The following is an 18,400-nucleotide window of genomic DNA, read 5'->3' on the forward strand; positions in this document are numbered from 1 at the left end:
GAGCAAGCCGCACTCTCTCAGGCCTCAGTTTTCCTCATCTGTAAACTAGGAGTGAGAATGGAGTCAGATTAGATCAGTGGCTCTTAACCTTCTTGGGGTCATGGGCCCCCAAATCCTAGGAAGGCTATGCACTGTTTCCCCAACAAAATGCTTGTGTGTACATCATATAAGGGCTGCGACCTGCTGGGTCGGGGCCCCCAAGGTCAATCAAAAGCCCTGAGCTGGGGGACCGGACCGCTGCAGTCTCGCTCCCTCCTACTTCTCGGCTCTCCACCTTCTGCATCTCCGGAGGTGGGGTCTCTCCGGGTCCCGGGTGGGCCTACTGTTCCGCTCGCAGTCTCTCCCGCCGCCTCCTGGGTAAAGCGGCACACGGGCGTTCCCAGGTGGATGGGCTTGGAGGAGAGGGCAGGGATGCCGACCTCGTAATTTCCAGGTTCAAGAAACCTCAGAGAGCAAGAGAAAGATGGGCTTCCACAGTTCCTCATTTCATCACAGTCGCTGCGCGAATGGGGAAACTAAGGCCGAGAGGGGCAGGGACTCACCCAAGGTCACGCAGCCAGCCCGGGCGTGGGGGACCGGTTCCCCGAGCCCCGCCCGGCGCCCGGAGCCTGCGTCCCAGGGCGCGGGGGTGGCGTGGGGGTGGGGTCGGGGGGAGCCGGCCCTGCCCAGGAGCCGGGCTGCGGCGAGGACCCGGCAGGGTGGGGCTGCCGTTTGCAGAGCGTCCGGCAGGGGTCGACTCGCCGCCAGCCCGGCCCCTCCTCCGAGCAGCTGCCTCAGCCCGAGGTAATCTCGGCCCCGCGCTTAGGACGCGCGGGGCCGGGGGCGGAGGGACAGCTGCGGCCCCGCGGAGGAGGGGCGCCGGGGGAACGGACCCGGGGCTGTGGGCGGCGGCGCCGCCGGGCCGGACTCCGGGAATGCTCTCTGGGGGCGCCGCGTGGGGTGGGGCCGCCCGGCCCTGCAACTCGAGCTGTTGCCCCTGGTTAAAAATACCCCCTGTCCTGTCCTGTCCTCTCCCTCCCCATCCCCCGCGGTGCCCTTCCGCCCGGGCCCCAGCCCTCCCCACCCCGACTGGCGCTGGCCCCTCCCCGGGGACAACTCTGCCTTTTACTAATTTGTCCTCTCGCGCAGTTGGCCCGGCGTCTGCGGAGGGAGGGGCGGGAGACACCGTGAGTGAGAGAGATAGTCTGAGAAGGTGCCCGAGAGATAAGGGAGTGCAGAGAGGAAGCGGGGTTGGAGCCCGAGGAGGAGGAAGAGAAGGAGCAGAAGGAGGGAGGGAGGGAGGAGGGCGGAGGGGCCGCGGGAGGAGGGCGGGGAGGAGCGCTCTTCCTGGTTGGGCCCTGTCCTCAGCTACCACCGGGGAAGCCAGCCGCAGGGACCGCAGCGACCCCCCGAATACTCCTCCCCCAGGTAAGGAGGTGGGTGGCCGGGCCGGCGTTCCCGGAGCCTGGCCACTGCTCCCGGGCTGAGGGGCTACCTCTACCCCGGGCTCTCTGAGTGCCTGGGACTGGGGCGGGGGCTGGGGAAGCCGCACAGCTCCGGCGCCCGCCCCAGCCTGCGTTCCTCACTGCCTCCAGCGGCCGGGCTGCGCTGGGCTGGGGGAGGGCCGGAGGGGAAAGGACTGAGGCGTAGCAGCCCTGATCATTCAACCTGTCTCAGGAGCCTGGGGAGGGGGACCCCGACGGCCTGGAGTACTCAGCCCCCAAGCCAGGGAAAGGGGCCAGTGTACAGGAGCTCGGCTAGTTTGAGGAGGGGGGTTACAGGCAGGGAAATAGTCAAAGAGGCCTTCCCTGGGGTCTCCCACCTTCCTGGTTCCTTGTGTTATTATTTCGGGCTCCGCCCTTCCCCAACCTGACTGGCTGACCACAGGACTGCAGACCCAGGACAATGGGCATCTGGGAGAAGAGAAGTGGTAGCACTGGGTGGGGGTAGGGAGATGGTGGCCAGCATACCTGGGGGGATGGGAAGCCCCTCTCCAGGGTTCTGGGAGCAAAGGGAGGTGGCAGCCCTGATTCAGTGAGAGGAGCAGTGAGGGGAGGAAACCCCAGGTCTGGGGAGGAAGGATGGCAGCGGGCTGGAGAGCAGTGTTAGCAGACAGGAGCCCCAGCTCTAGTCCTGGGAAGGCCTGGGTTCTGAGCAGGCCCATCTGTCCCACAGGATGGCTGAGGAGGTCATCACTCCGGTGTACTGCACCGGGGTGTCTGCACAAGTGCAAAAGCAGCGGGCCAAGGAGCTGGGCCTGGGCCGCCATGAAAACGCCATCAAGTACCTGGGCCAGGATTATGCTCAGCTGCGGGCTCACTGCCTGCAGAGTGGGGCCCTCTTCCGTGATGAGGCTTTCCCCCCAGTGCCCCAGAGCCTGGGCTTCAAGGACCTGGGCCCTAGCTCCTCCAAAACCTATGGCATCAAGTGGAAGCGTCCCACGGTGAGAGGGGCCACCCTGGGTGGGATCCAGTTTACCCCCTTCCTGGGTGAGGAGTGGGAATAGGACTCCAGGTCCCTAGAGTGGGGTCTGGGATGGCTGGGTTCCAGTTTCTAGGAGGGGCTGGCCCAGAGACAGGACTCTGGGTCTCTTGCAGGAGCTGTTCTCAAACCCCCAGTTCATCGTGGATGGAGCCACCCGCACAGACATCTGCCAGGGAGCACTGGGTAGGCCCTGGGGTGTTTTGAGTGTTTTTCCAAAGTAGTTCCCTATACCCGTTCCTTCCTGCTCTGCCTCAGCCCCTCCCTTCTGCAAGCCCAAGCAGGCTCTGGCTATCAGTGCTGGGGCTGGTTTGCCCAGATTCCTGGGTCTTTTCTGTAAGTTGAGGGGCACCCTGCCCAGGGAACCCCAGCTTCTCCCCAGCATGGCACTCGTGTGCACCATTGGGTGCAGATTGGTAGAGCAGGCCTGACGTGGCTCTTTCCCATCCCAGGGGACTGTTGGCTCCTGGCGGCCATCGCCTCCCTTACCCTCAATGACACCCTTCTGCACCGAGTAGTTCCACATGGCCAAAGCTTCCAGGATGGCTATGTCGGCATCTTCCATTTCCAGGTGAGGAGCCCCACATGCACCTTGGGCAAGGGGGGTGAGGGAGAGGGGTAGCAGGCACTGGAGGTGGTGGGGACACTGAAGTTAGGGTGGCTCAGGGCCACACCTTGCAGGGCCAGTCCTCCCTCTCGAAAGTATTGTATTTGACCTCTTGATTCCATCTCCGATCTGTCATGTGTGAGAATCTGTCATGTGTGAAACGGTTGGGCAGGTATTTCGGCTGGCAGTTTTCCTGGATGCTTGTGCACATCGGGGGAAAAAAGTGCTTAGAAGAGTAGAAAGATCTCTGTGTTATGTCCTGTGGGACAAATCCTTTTCCTCCTCAGGGTCTCAGTTTCCCTATCTGAGAAACAGAGAGTGTTCTGCCGGGGAAAACCGACCAGCACATGTGGCCATCTACACCCTTGGCATCAGTCCACCCACCCACCCACTCCCACTCCCAACTCCACCTGCACTTTGGCAATCGCCAGCCTCTTAGAGAGCCTTGCAGAAAAGAAAGACTCGGGATTAAGCCTGTCTGAACCAGCTTTTCCTGATGTTGTTTGCTCACAGGGCCCATTTTTCAAATTACACTAATGAATTCTCAGTAGGCTGGTTTTGGGAGAGACCCACCCCCAGGAAGCCTGGATGAGAATCTCTGGCCCCGGTGTCCTCTCCTTCCGCCTAGCCAGGGAGCCCCTTGCCCTACCTCGTCCTCACCCGCCTCAGCGCCTACAGCTTGACTTGCAGGACCCACCGTGCGGTGGCAACTACTTTGGCCAAGTGCGGCACCTGCCAGCGCTGGCCCACTGGGGCGTGGCCTCACCGCCCTTTCCCCACCCTTTCCCCTCACTCCTCCAATCCGCTCCTCCCCGGCCTCTGATTGGCCCGTTCACTCCCTCACAGACAGTACGGTGGGCCCACCTCCTCCCCTCGCCCCCTTGTTCCGCGCACACACACAGCCCCGAATGCCGTAGCACTGAGTCACTTTTGGCCTCGACGGGCCGACTCCTACCCCTCTGGGGATCTTGCCCCTCAAGGCATCTATGAAGCAAACCCTGCGGTTTGCTGGCCACCTTGTGGTTGAAGGATCTGGATGACACATTTTCATTCCACACCTAATTTACATGGGTATCCGCACCCCCCCTACACACACACACACACACACACACACACACACACACACACACACACACACACACACACACACACACACCCCGGCCTAGAATGGGGAGGGGGAAAGGCAGGGGTCATGGCCTTAAAAGGTTCCGGGAGAGCCAAGGCCCAAGGGCTTTGCAACCTCTCCATACCTGAAGAGTCACCTTGGTCTATTTCAAAAACTATCAGCAATGCTGCCCTAAAAACTACCTTCCTAATCTTCTTTAGTTTTCCCATGAGGAAGGCATTGCTGTTCCCTTTCGTGGAGAGGGAAAGTGAGGCTCAGAGAGGATAACTTGCTCAGATCCCGTGTCTAGGGTATATGACCTAGAATCAGGTATCTAGTAAGTGGGAGAGCTGCTGAGGCTTGAGCTCAGGCCCAGGGGATCTCAAAGTAGGTACTCACTATGCCCCTCTTCCCCCAGCTGTGGCAGTTTGGGGAGTGGGTGGACGTGGTGGTGGATGACCTGCTGCCCACCAAGGACGGGAAGCTGGTGTTCGTGCACTCTGCCCAAGGCAACGAGTTCTGGAGTGCTCTGCTGGAGAAGGCCTATGCCAAGTGAGTAGGGGCCCAGCGAGAGCTCCAGGCCATCCCCAGAGTGTGGGGTCCCGCTTGGTGCAGAGTGCTGACCTGGGCCTCCCACAGGGTGAATGGCAGCTACGAGGCCCTTTCAGGAGGCAGCACCTCCGAGGGCTTTGAGGACTTCACAGGTGGGGTCACCGAATGGTACGAGCTGCGGAAGGCGCCCAGCGACCTCTACAGCATCATCCTCAAGGCGCTGGAGCGAGGCTCCCTGCTGGGCTGCTCCATTGATGTGAGTGCGCCATCCTGTGACCTGAGTCTCCGAGTGGTTCCCTCTCCCTACCCAGCCCAGCCTCAGACTCGCTGCAGGCTTGGCTCCAGACCCCATCCTTCACCTCACACCATCCCCGGATCCTCACCCAGCCTCGCCCATCACTTCAGTCCCATCTTCCACCTCCATGCCTGGCGTCATCCTGGTCCCCAAAACCTCAGACCTCAGCTTGTTTTCCTGACTTCAGCTCCACGTTCCTGTCATCTAAGGCCTTGCCTGTCTGCTCTCCAGTTCGCAGCCTCAGACCTCAGCTCCTTCCTAGTCCCAGCTCCCGTGGGCCCCCGCTTCTTCCCGTACTCCATTCACTCCCTCAGTTGCTTTTCTGTTCCCACGACTCATCCTCAGACCTCCTTCATCCTTGATCTCAGCCTCCACCTCCCCCATCACTGCATCCTCCACTCTAACCCCGCCCCCACGCTCTTCCCCAGTCCTACCCGACTCTAGTCGGTTCTCGGCCCTCTTCTCCGCCTCACTGTGTCCCTCCACACGAGGTCCTCTGAGGACCTCGTGGCTCTGTGGTGAGGGGAGGGGCTATGCATGGCTGTATGTATGTGTTCATGCATGTTTGCATGGGGTCTGGCCAGCTCTGGCCAAAAGCAGTGTCAGTGGGGTGCACAGGCCCCGCCACCAGTGGTAACATTGGTGGAGTAGCAGGCAGCACCCCTTCCAGGGGCTGAGATGGGGTCAGGGTTCCTGCCTGTCACTTCCCATAGCTGTTGTGTGTGCAAGGGAATGCCAAGACTTGGGGCTCATCTGCTGACCGGGGATGGGAACACTGGCCATAGTATGTGGGTCTTTCTGCAGATCTCCAGCATTCTGGATATGGAGGCTGTCACCTTCAAGAAGCTAGTGAAGGGCCACGCCTACTCTGTGACCGGGGCCAAGCAGGTACTGCCCCACGTGGAGGTCTTCCCTGCAGGGTGGTTCCTGCTTCCTTGTCTCTCTGGCCCGTGGCCAGGGCCGTGGGAGAGGCCGACTCTTCCCTTGACCTCCTGCAGCACCTTTTCTATCTCCTGGGGACTCATCCAGAGATATTTATCTTGTGCCACCCTGACTTACTCTAGCTTGTGCACATAGCTACCTTCCTCAGCAGGTTATTCCCCATCAGGCTTCTCAGCTATGCTTCCCATGGTGGGTGCTGGGTGCTGAGCTGGGCTCGGCGAGGGTGAGGTGGAGGGAAGGGGTGCTAAAAGTGTGTGCCAGAAGCAGGCACTGATGGGAGGCCTGGGGAACAGGTGAACTACCAGGGCCAGATGGTGAACCTGATCCGGATGCGGAACCCCTGGGGCGAGGTGGAGTGGACAGGAGCCTGGAGTGACGGGTGAGGGGCCGTGGACACCGGCCAGGGAGGCTGGGGGAGGCTGTTCAGTGCCACTGGCATTTCTGCCGGGGGCTCTGCCAGGCCACGGTGGGCTCGGGATTGGACAGAGGGGCCCATCTGCATGCGACTGGGTCTGAGGACTGCCCTGACAGAGCTCAGGCTGTGCGGGCCGCTGTGCCCAGCCTGTGAGCGTCCTCGGGGCATCTGACCCGGCCCCTGTAAGACAACCCCTGGGACTGGGATCTCTGGACTTGGCCTGGAGGAGGCCTCCTGACCCGGGCCAGGGGAGGACAGGCCTCAGGGACAGAGGCTGGGCAGGTCAGTGGCCGGCAGCCCCTGGCAGTGCCCTTTCCCCACAGCTCCTCGGAGTGGAACAACATAGACCCTTATGTTCGGGAGCAGCTCCGGGTCAAGATGGAGGACGGGGAGTTCTGGTGAGCAGACCCTGTTCAGTCTGGCCATTCTTGGGGACAGGCACCCCAACTCCCAATCCCCCCAAACCCAGCCGTGCCACATCGCTCGGTGCCCTGGCTGGGGGCCCTGGCTCACCTCTCACCTCGACCCCCGCCCCAGGATGTCCTTCCGAGACTTCTTGCGTGAGTTCACCCGCCTGGAGATCTGCAACCTGACGCCCGACGCGCTCAAGAGCCAGAGGTTCTGCAACTGGAACACCACCTTGTACGAGGGCACCTGGCGGCGGGGGAGCACCGCGGGGGGCTGCCGCAACTACCCAGGTGACCTGGCCTTGAGGGCGCAGGGGGGCGGGGTCTGGGCCCTGCTGCCCTGGACATGTCTTCTCTCTGAGCCTCAGTTTCCTCGCTTGTAAGGTAGGGGTAGTTGTGCTGACCTCGAGAATTTGCTTTGAGGATGAAATATTGAATGTCCTTGGAAATTCCAAAGAGCCACATTTGATTCCCTTGCTGGGGTCTGAGCCAGAGTGCTGACAAGGGGAGAAGGCTTCGTTGCTGTCCAGACACCTTCCTGTCACTCCTCATTCCGAGACCTTCCTCCTGGCCCACTGTCTCCCTCCTTGATTCTCTGTCACCTTTCCCTGGGCGTCTAGATGCGTGGGGTATCCTTCCTCTCCCATCTTGCCTTCTCTTCTTACCAGGCTAGAGTCCTCATCCTTACCAGGTTGGAGTCACCATTTTAATCTCCCCCCTGCAAATGCTCGCGTTTCCCGGCCCCTGTGTCCCTCTGCTCCTCTTACCTGGTACAACCATAACCCTAGTTGAACCCTCTCCACCGGCTCCAGGACCGCTGACTCTGCCTGGAGAGAAGTTACACACCTGGGGCAGTATTTTCCCTGTAAATTCACAGACGCAAACCTCAGTTGTGCACTTTGCATGACCCCAGCAGCTCCTGTGAGTACGTTCCCACTCTCTCCTCGGACCTGCCTCCACTGTCACTCTCATCTGATTTCATGGGACACCCGTCCCATTCCCACCCCCAAATCCCCCAGCCTGTCTGGACCTGTGCCTGCCTTTGCTGCCTTGCCACCCGGGACAGTGGCAGAACTGTCCCTGCTCGTGGGGACCCCCCACCTCTGCTCCAGACTCCCTTCTCCCTCACTCTGAAAGCCTCCTGCTCCTTCGTCTGTCACCTCTCACTCCGTGTCATGATGAGAGAACTGCCTGCCTCAAAACAGTCGCCTGTCTCTCCACCCACTCCCCAGCCCATTTCTCTGCTCCCCTTCAAAGTGAAATTTCTCAGGAGTGCCGCCCTCGGCGTTTCCTTGCTGGCTTCCAGTTCAGTGTTTAACCCCCTCCAACCCAGCTTCCACCCCACCCCGGTGCTGCAGCATCTCACTGGCCAGCTTCGGCTGTGTCGCGTCCACCACTACAGCTCTGCTCTCATGACCTGCCCCCTTTAGCAGTTCTCAGGCTGGCTCACAGCCCTCTGTTTTCAAGCATTCTTCTCCCTCGCAGGGATCTAATTTCAGTTTTTCCCCAAACAGATGACCACTGTTCCCTGTACCACTTATTGAGAAGTCTATCCTTTCCCTGCAGCGCCAGCCCCGTCATACAGTTCTTCCCACGTATGTGTGGGTCTGTTTCTGAGTTGCTTTTCGGTCCCTTGGCCTATCCCACTGCCAAGAGTGCATTGGTTTAGTAGCTATAGATTTATAAGTCCTGAAATTGGACAGGATGAATTCCTTCTTCAAGAGTCTCTTAGCTCTTTGTGCTCTGTGCTTTTTTTGTTTTTTCTATGTGAATTTTAGGATCAGTTTACCAAGTCCTACAAAAAGCCCTTTTGAGATTTTACTTTGGAATTGGATTGACTCTGCAGACCAATTTGGGGAGAATTGACATCTTTACAATTTTGAGTCTTCTTATCCAAGAATGTGGTATATCTCTTTATTTATTTAGGCCTTCTTTAATGTCTTTCATCATAAAGGGCTTATACATCTGTTGAGATTTATTCCTAGATACTTTATCATCTTGTTGCTGTTGTAAATGGTATCTCTTTTAAAATTACCTCTCCCAAGTAGTTGCTGATACTATAGCATGCAGCTGACCTTTTAAGTTTATTCTGTATCCAGCAAACTTGTTAAACTGTAGTTAACTTTACTCATTTTTCTGTAGATTCTTTTTGCTTTTCTAACTGACAGTATAGCATCTGAGAATAGTGATGAATTTGTTTCTTTTCCAATTCTTATTATTTTTGTTGCATTTTCTTGTGTAATGTGCTGGCCAGGCCTGCAGCATGCTGACTAGTGCTGGCTATGTCCTGGTATTACCCCTCTCTCAAAGGAAAAGTTTTTACTAGTAAATGTTGACTGTAGATTTCATCACTAAAAACTTTTCTACTCTAGGTTTTTGTTTTTGTTTTTGTTTATATATTTATTTATTTATTGCTGTGTTGGGTCTTTGTTGCTGTGTGCAGGCTTTCTCTAGTTGCAGTGAGCGGGGTCTGCTCTTCGTTGCGGTTCGTGGGCTTCTCATTGCGGTGGCTTCTCTTGTTGTGGAGCACTGGCTCCAGGTGCGCAGGCTTCAGTAGTTGTGGCGCACGGGCTTAGCTGCTCTGCGGCATGTGGGATCTTCCCGGGCCAGGGCTCGAACCCGTGTCCCCTGCATTGGCAGGCAGATTCTTAACCACTGCACCACCAGGGAAGCCCCTTGTTTTCATTTTTGTATGCACCTTTTATCAGATTAATGAAGCTTAATGTTATTAAATACTTTATTATTAGAATTAGCTTTTTTCTTCTATCTGTTAAAAAGGTAAGTTACACTGATCACTTTTCTAATATTAAATTAACCTTACATTCCTGAGATAAAAACAACAGAGTCATGACATAATTTTTTTTATACAATAATTTTACATCCATGTTCATAACTGAGATTTGCCTATAGTTTTCCTTTCTCATACTTACCTTGTTTAGTTTTGGTATTGGTGCTGTATTTGGCTGGTAAAGTGAACTGGGAAATGTTTTCTCTTTTTCTGTTTTCTAGAAGAGTTTGCATAAGGTGGGTATGATTTTTTGCTTGAATGTTTGGTGGAACTGGTCTATAAAGCTGTCAGGCCTGCTCTTTTATTTATTTATTTTATTTTTTAAAGAATTATTTATTTATTTATTTTTGGCTGTGTTGGGTCTTCGTTTCTGTGCGAGGGCTTTCTCTAGTTGCGGCAAGCGGGAGCCACTCTTCATCGCGTTGCGCGGGCCTCTCACTATCACGGCCTCTCTTGTTGCAGAGCACAGGCTCCAGACGCGCAGGATCAGTAGTTGTGGCTCACGGGCCTAGTTGCTCCGCGGCATGTGGGATCTTCCCAGACCAGGGCTCGAACCCTTGTCCCCTGCATTGGCAGGCAGATTCTCAACCACTGCGCCACCAGGGAAGCCCAGGCCTGCTTTTTTATTTGTGTGAAGATTAACTTTTGTTATTGAGTATCTTTAATGGTGATTGAATTATTCAGGCCTTCTATTTCCTCTTGAGACTATTTTTTTTTTTAATTAATTTATTTTTTTTACATCTTTATTGAAGTATAATTGCTTTACAATGGTGTGTTAGTTTCTGCTTTATAACAAAGTGAATCAGTTATACATATACATATGTTCCCATATCTCTTCCCTCTTGCATCTCCCTCCCTCCCACCCTCCCCATCCCACCCCTCTAGGTGGTCACAAAGCACCGAGCTGATCTCCCTGTGCTATGCGGCTGCTTCCCACTAGCTATCTGTTTTACATTTGGTAGTGTATATATGTCCATGACACTCTCTCACCCTGTCACATCTCACCCCTCCCCCTCCTCATATCCTCAAGTCCATTCTTTAGTAGGTCTGTGTCTTTATTCCCATCTTGCCACTAGGTTCTTCATGACCTTTTTTTTTTTTTTTTTTTCCTTAGAATCCATATATATGTGTTAGCATACTGTATTTGTTTTTCTCTTTCTGACTTACTTCACTCTGTATGACAGACTCTAACTCCATCCACCTCATTACAAATACCTCCATTTCATTTCTTTTTATGGCTGAGTAATATTCCATTGTATATATGTGCCACATCTTCTTTATCCATTCATCCGATGATGGACACTTTGGTTGCTTCCATGTCCTGGCTATTGTAAATAGAGCTGCAATGAACATTTTGGTACATGACTCTTTTTGAATTATGGTTTTCTCAGGGTATATGCCCAGTAGTGGGATTGCTGGGTCGTATGGTAGTTCTATTTTTAGTTTTTTAAGGAACCTCCATACTGTTCTCCATAGTGGCTGTATCAATTTACATTCCCACCAACAGTGCAAGAGTGTTCCCTTTTCTCCACACCCTCTCCAGCATTTATTGTTTCTAGATTTTTTGATGATGGCCATTCTGACTGGTGTGAGATGATACCCCATTGTAGTTTTGATTTGCATTTCTCTAATGATTAAGGATGTTGAGCATTCTTTCATGTGGAGACTATTTTGATGAGTTTTATTTTCTAGAAGTTTATCTTTTGCATCTTGTTTTCACAATTATTAGCATGAAGTCATGCGTAATATACCATACCTCATCTGTAATGATATCATCTCTTTTATTGATAATGTTGCTTGTTGGCATTGTCTCTTTTGTTTTTATTTTTATTTTTTTATTTTTTATTTTTTTAAATTTATTTTATTTATTTATTTATTTTTGGCTGTGTTGGGTCTTCGTTTCTGTGCGAGGGCTTTCTCTAGTTGCGGCGAGCGGGGGCCACTCTTCATCGCGGTGCGCGGGCCTCTCACTTTCGCGGCCTCTCTTGTTGCAGAGCACAGGCTCCAGACGCGCAGGCTCAGTAGTTGTGGCTCACGGGCCTAGTTGCTCCGCAGCATGTGGGATCTTCCCGGACCAGGGCTCGAACCCGTCCCCTACATTGGCAGGCAGATACTCAACCACTGCACCACCAGGGAAGCCCTCTTTTGTTTTATTAATCCTATGAGGGGTTTGTCAATATTAGTCTTTAAATAGAAATGATATTTTTACTTTATTGATCCTTTTTAGTATTTTTTCTGTATTATTAATCTTTGCTTTCTAGCTTGTTATCTCATTCCTCTGCTTTCTTTGGATTTATTTTTAGACTTTATTTTATGACGTCTTTTTTTTCTTTCCAGTTTTATTGTGGTGTAATTGACATTCAGCACTGTATAAGATGCACAGCATAATGATTTGACTTACATACATCATAAAATGATGACCACAGTAAGTTTAGTGAACATCTATCATCTCATATAGATACAACATTAAAGAAATAGAAAAAATGTATTTTTTCCTTGTGATGAGCACTCTTAAGCTCTTAGGGTTTACTCTCTGCACAGCTTTCATATATAACGTATAGCAGTGTGAATTCTATTTATCATGTTGTACATTGCAGCCCTAGCACTTATTCACTTTAAAACTGGAAATGTATACATTTTGACCACCTTCATCCAATTCCCTCTGCCCCCACCCCTTGCCTCTGATCACCACAAATGTGATCTCTTTTCCTATGAGTTTGTTTGTTTGTTTGTTTTTGAAGTATAATTGAACTACAGCGCTGTGTGAGTTCCTGGTCCACAACATAGTGATTCGATATTTCTGTACATTTCAAAACGATCACTACAATAAATCTAGTTGTCATCTGTCACCATACAAAGATATTACAAAACTACTGACTATATTCCCCACACTGTACATTTCATATCTGTGACTCATTTATTTTGTAATTGAAAGTTTGTACCTCTTAATCTCTCTTACCTATTTGTCTTCTCTCTCTCTCCCCCTCCCCTCTGGCAACCACCTGTTTGTTCTCTGTATCTCTGACTCTGTTACTGTTTAGCTGTGTTTGTTCATTTGTTTTGTTTGTTTAGATTCCACATATAAACAAAATCATCCAGTATTTGCCTTTTTGAATTAGTGTTTTCATTTTCTTTGGAAAAATACTCAGGAGTGGAATTGCTGGATGTCATGATAGTTCTATTTTTAATTTTTTGAGGAATCTCCATAGTGAGGAATTCCATTTTGAGGAATCTCTGTGTTCTCCATAGTGGCTGCACCAATTTACATTCCCACCAACAGTGCACAAGGGTTCCCTTTTCTCTACATCCCTGCCAACACTTATTTGTTGTCTTTTTAATAATAGCCATTCTGACAGGTGTGAGGTGAAATCTCATTGCGATGTTGATTAGTTATGTTGAGGATTTTTTCATGTGTTCGTTGGCCATCTGTATGTCTTCTTTAGAAAAATGTCTATTCAGTTCCTCTGTCCATTTTTTAATTTGGTTGTTTGTTTTTTTGATGTCGAGTTGTATGAGTTCTCTGTATGTTTTGGCTATTAACCCCTTATCGGATATATCATTTGCAAATTTCTTCTCCTGTTCAGTAGGCAGTCTTTTCATTCTGTTGATAGTTTCCTTTGCTGTGCAAAAGCTTTTTAGTTTGATGTAGTTCCGTTTGTTTATTTTTGCTTTTGTTTCCCTTGCCTGAGGAGACACATCCAAAATAATTTTACTAAGACCCATGTCAGAGAGCCTACTGCCTATGGCTTCTTCTAGAAGTTTTATGGTTTCAGGTCTTACCTTTAAATGTTTAATCCATTTTGAGTTTATTTTTGTATATGGTGTGAGAAAGTAGTCGAGTTTCATGTTTTTGCATGTAGCTGTCCAGATTTCCCAACATCATTTATTGAAGAGGCTGTCTTTTCCCCCATTTTGTATTCTTGACTCCTTTGTCATAAATTGCCCATATAAGTGTGGGTTCATTTCTGGGCTCTCTGTTCTGTTCCACTGATGTATGTGTCTGTTTTTGTACCAGTACCATACTGTTTTGATTACTGTAGCTTTGTAGTATAGTTTGAAGTCAGGGAGTGTGATATCTACAGTTTTGTTCTTCTTTCTTAAGATTGTTTTGGCTATTCAAGACCTTTTGTGTTTCCATACAAACCTTAGAATTATTTGTTCTAGTCCTGTGAAAAATGTCATTGGTATTTTGATAGGGATTGCATTGAATCTGTAGATTGCCTTGGGTAGTATGGTCATTTAAACAATATTAATTCTTCCAATCCATGAGCACAGTATATCTTTCCATTTGTGTCCCCTTCAATTTATTTTATCAGTGTCTTATAGCTTTCCAAGTACAGGTCTTTTACCTCCTTAGTTAGATTTATTCCTAGGTATCTTATTCTTTTTGATGCAATTGTAATTTTATGACTTCTTAAATTAGACACTTATTTCATTAATTTTTTTTCCTGTGTATGCACCTAAAATGATAAATTTCCCTCCAAGTGTACCTTTGAGTTACATAATTTTGATATGTAGTGTTTTTAAGAATTGTAATATAATTCACATACCATAAAATTCACACTTCTAATGTGTACAGTTCAGTCATTTTAATATGTTCACAAGGCTGTGTGATCATCACCATCACCTGACTCCAGAACATCTTCACTGTGCTCAAAAGAAACCCTGTATCCATTAGAAGTCACTCCCTAACCCTCTCACCCACCAGCCCTGTAACCACTAATCTAATTTCGTCTTTATAGATTTGTCTATTCTGGACATTTCATATAAATGGAATCATGCAATATGTGGCCTTTTGTGCCTGGCTTTTTTCCCTTAGCATCGTGTTTTCAAAGTTCATCCATGTTGTAGTGTGATCAGTACTTTATTTCATTTGTAGGGCTGAATAATATTCCATGATATGGATATACCACATTTTGCTTATTCATTCCAAAGTTGATGAATTGTTTCCAGTTTGGGGCTATTATGAGTAATGCTGCTCTGAACATTTATGTACATGTGTTTGTATGAGCATATGTTCTCTTGGGTCTAAAGTAGGAGTGAAATTTTTAGGTTGTATGGTAACTCCATGTTTAACTTTTTGAGGAACTGTAAACTGTTTTCCAAAGTGGCAGCCATTTTACTTTCCATTTTACATTCCTCCTAGCAGTGTATGAGGGTTCCAATTTCCCCACATCCTCATTAACACTTATTGTCCAACTTTTTTATTATAGCCATCCTAGCGGGTGTAAAGTGGTATCACATTGAAGTTTTGATTTGCGTTTCCCTAATGACCAATAATGTTGAGTATATTTTCATCTATTTATTGGCCATTTGTATATCTTTTTTGGACGGTCTGTTCAAATAGTTTGCCCATTTTTAGATCGGGTTGTCTTTTCATATATTCTTTATATATATATATATATATATCTCTTTATATATTCTGGATGTGAGCCTTATGAGGTAGATGGTTTGTATGTATTTTCTCCCATTCTGTGGGTTGTCTTTTCATTTTCTTGATAGTGTCCTTTGAAGCACAGAAGGTTTTAATTTTGATGAAGCCCAATTTTTATTTTTTCTTTTGTTGCTCATGCTTTTGGTGTCATAATCTAAGAATCCATTGCCAAATCCATGGTCATTTATCTGTGTCTTCTTCTGAGAGCATTATGATTTTAGCTCTCTTATATTTAGGTTGTTGATCCATTCTGAGTTAATTTTTGTTTATGGTGTAAAATAGGTACCCAACTTATTTCTTGTGCTTATGGAAACCCACGTGTCCTAGCCTCATTTGTTGAAATACTGTTCTTTCCCCATTGAATGGTCTTGGCACCCATGTCAAAAATCAATTGGCCATTTATGGTTTACTTTTGGCTCTCAGTTCTGTTGTTTTAGTATGTATGTCTATTTTTATTCTAGTACCACACTGTTTTGATTATTATATATTTGTAGTAAGTTTTGAAGTCAGGAAGTGTGAGTCTTCCAACTTTGTTCTTTTTCAAGATTGTTTTGGCTTCTGGGCCCCTTACAATTCCATATGAATTTGAGGATCTGCTTTTCACTTCTGTGGGAAAAGGTTGTTGGAATTTTGATAAGGATTGCATTGAATCTGCAGATCACTTTGGGTAGTACTGACATCTTAATAATATTGAGTCTTCCAGTCCATGAAGATGAGATGTCTTTTGACTTTTCTATGTCTTCTTTAATTTGTTTCAGCAATGTTTTGTAATTTTCAGTGTACAAATCTTTCAACTCCTTGGTTAAATTTATTCCTAGGTATTTTATAGTTTTGGATGCTGTTGTAAAGAAATTGTTTCCTTAATTTCCTTTTTGGATTTTTTCATTGTTGGTGTATAGAAACACAACTGATTTTTGTGTTCTGATGTAATCTGCAACTTTGCTGAATTTGTTATTAACTCTAAACTTTCTTGTGGATTCTTCAGATTTTTCTATATACAAGATAATGTTATTTGCAAGTAGAGATAGTTTTCTTCTTCCTTTTTCAATTTGGATACTTTTTCTTTTTCTTGACTAATTGCTCTGGCTAGAACTTCCAATACAGTGTTGAATAGTGGTGGTGTAAGTGGGCATCTTGTTCTTGATCTTGGGGGGAAAGCTTTCTTTTTTTTTTTTTTTCACCACTGAGTATGATATTAGCTGTGGGCTTTCCATAAATGCCCTTTATCATGTTGAGGAAGTTCCCTTTTATTCCTAAATTTCTGAATTTTTAAAAAAATTTATTTATTTAATTTATTTATTTTTGGCTACACTGGGTCTTCATTGCTGTGTGCGGGCTTTCTCTAGTTGGTGGCAAGCAGGGGCTATTCTTTGTTGTGGTGTGTGGCCTTCTCATTGCGGTGGTTTCTCTTGTTGCAGAGCATGGGCTCTAGGCACGCGGGCTTCAGTAGTTGTGGCACGCAGGCTCAGTAGTTGTGGCTCGCGAGCTCTAGAGCACAGGCTCAGTATTTGTGGCGCATGGGCTTAGTTGCTCCATGGCATGTGGGATCTTCCTGGATCAGGGCTCAAACCCGTGTCCCCTGCATTGGCAGCAGATTCTTAACCACTGTGCCACCAGGGAAGTCCTGAATATTTTTATCATGAATTTGTTTTGGAGTTTGTAAAATGCCTTTTCCATGTCAGTTGAGATGGTCATGTGTTTTTTTTTCCCTTTGTCCTACTAACATGATGTATTACATTGGTTGATTTTCTTATGTTGAACCATTCTTGCATTCCTGAGATAAATCCTATTTCATAGTATGTAATCTTTTTAATATACTGTTGGATTTGGTTTGCTAGTATTTTGTTGAGGATTTTTGTATTGATATTCATAAATGTTACTGGTCTGTAATTTTCTTTTCTTGTGATGTTTTTATCTGGCTTTGGTATCATGGTAACGCTGGCCCCGTAGAATGAGTTAGTTTATTAAAAGAAATAGTAATGTAAATGAGAAATCACATAGAATAGTAATTAAAGCACTGTGTACCTATATTAAAAAAGAAAGAACTGAAAACAATTGCCTAATTTTCCACCTTCAGAAACTAGTAAATGGGCAAACTAAACCCAAAGCAAGCAGAAGAAAGCCAAATAAATGAAACAATAGAGAAACAATAGAGAAAAATCAATGAAACCAACAGTTGGTTCTTTGAAAAGCTCAGCAAAAAGTGCAAACCTTTAGCCAAACTGAACAAGAAAAAAGACAGAAGACTCAAATTACTAAAATCAGGAATTAAAGAGAGAACATCACTATCAACCCAACAGAAATAAATGATTTATAAGAAAATACTGTGAACCATTGTATGACAACAAATTAGATAACCTAGATGAAACTGACAAATCCCTAGAAAGAAACAAACTATGAAAATTGACTCAAGAAAAATAAAAATCTGGATAGACCTGTAACACTTAAGAGATTGAATCAATAATCAAACCTCCCAGTTATTATTTTATTGTTGATTTTTAACTTAATTTCCTTGCAGTCAGAAAATATGATCTATATGAGATCATAGCTTTGAAATAAACAGAAGCTGGTGCTATGGCCCAGCGTGTGGTGAGTTTTCATGAATATTCACGTGTTCTTGAAAAGACTGGCTAACACATATATTGTGTTAGCACTCCTGTAAATATTTTAAATATAACAACCTGCTTAACTTTCACACTGACCCTATGAGGGATGTACTACATTATCACTATTTTACAGATAAGGAAAGTGAGACACAGAGTGATTAAGCAATTTGCCAAAGTCACTAGTAAGTGGCAGAGCTGGGATTTGAACCCTGTCAGTGTGAACCTGGAGTCTGTTCTCTTGACCAGTATACTGTTCTCTGAATGTTAGGGGGAATCTTCTATAATTGTTCATTATATCAAACTTATTGATTACTTTGTCTGCTTAATCTATCCATTATTGGAAGAGGAATAATAAAATCTCACACCATCTTGCTGGCTTTGCCAATTTCTCCCTTTATTTCTGTCAGTTATTTTTCTTTGCATATGTTGAGCTAGGTGCATCAAGTTTAAAATTGTTATAAGTTCCTAGTGAATTAAACTTTTTTATTTTTTTTTTACTATCTAGTGACCACCTTCATCTCTAATAATTCTTTTTACTTTCAAGTCTGTTTCAGTCTGTGTTACTATGCTGTTGCAGTTTTCTGTTAGTTACTACTAGTACTTTTGTGGTATGTCTTGTTATACCGTTTGATGTCCGATCTTTCTATAGCTCAGTGTTTTAGTTATCTCTCATAAATAGCATATAACTGATTTTTTTAATAGTTGAATTTGGAAAGCATTGTCCTTTGATTGGAAAGTTTAATCCATTTACATTCATAGTGATTACTGATATATTTGTATTTATTTCAG

At 47.3% G+C, this 18,400-nt stretch overlaps 1 protein-coding gene across 2 annotated transcripts in view; it reads left to right on the plus strand.

Annotated features, from left to right (window-relative positions):
• The first annotated feature begins 849 nt into the window (after nt 1-849).
• The window catches only part of CAPN1 (calpain 1), a 28,571-nt gene continuing 11,020 nt past the window's right edge, over nt 850-18,400 (plus strand). The window contains exons 1-10 of one of the 2 annotated variants that reach the window (XM_036860509.1): nt 850-1,166; nt 2,155-2,422; nt 2,577-2,646; nt 2,913-3,031; nt 4,591-4,724; nt 4,812-4,980; nt 5,824-5,907; nt 6,255-6,340; nt 6,700-6,774; nt 6,914-7,074. In XM_036860509.1, coding sequence (XP_036716404.1) covers nt 2,156-2,422; nt 2,577-2,646; nt 2,913-3,031; nt 4,591-4,724; nt 4,812-4,980; nt 5,824-5,907; nt 6,255-6,340; nt 6,700-6,774; nt 6,914-7,074 — 1,165 coding nt within the window. In that variant the 5' untranslated portion in view covers nt 850-1,166; nt 2,155. Of the gene's footprint in view, nt 1,167-1,253; nt 1,408-2,154; nt 2,423-2,576; nt 2,647-2,912; nt 3,032-4,590; nt 4,725-4,811; nt 4,981-5,823; nt 5,908-6,254; nt 6,341-6,699; nt 6,775-6,913; nt 7,075-18,400 lie in introns of those variants that run through there. The other variant, XM_036860508.1, reaches the window with a different exon arrangement.

Source organism: Balaenoptera musculus, chromosome 8, assembly GCF_009873245.2.
Source record: "Balaenoptera musculus isolate JJ_BM4_2016_0621 chromosome 8, mBalMus1.pri.v3, whole genome shotgun sequence".
Taxonomy (NCBI): Eukaryota; Metazoa; Chordata; class Mammalia; order Artiodactyla; family Balaenopteridae; genus Balaenoptera; species Balaenoptera musculus.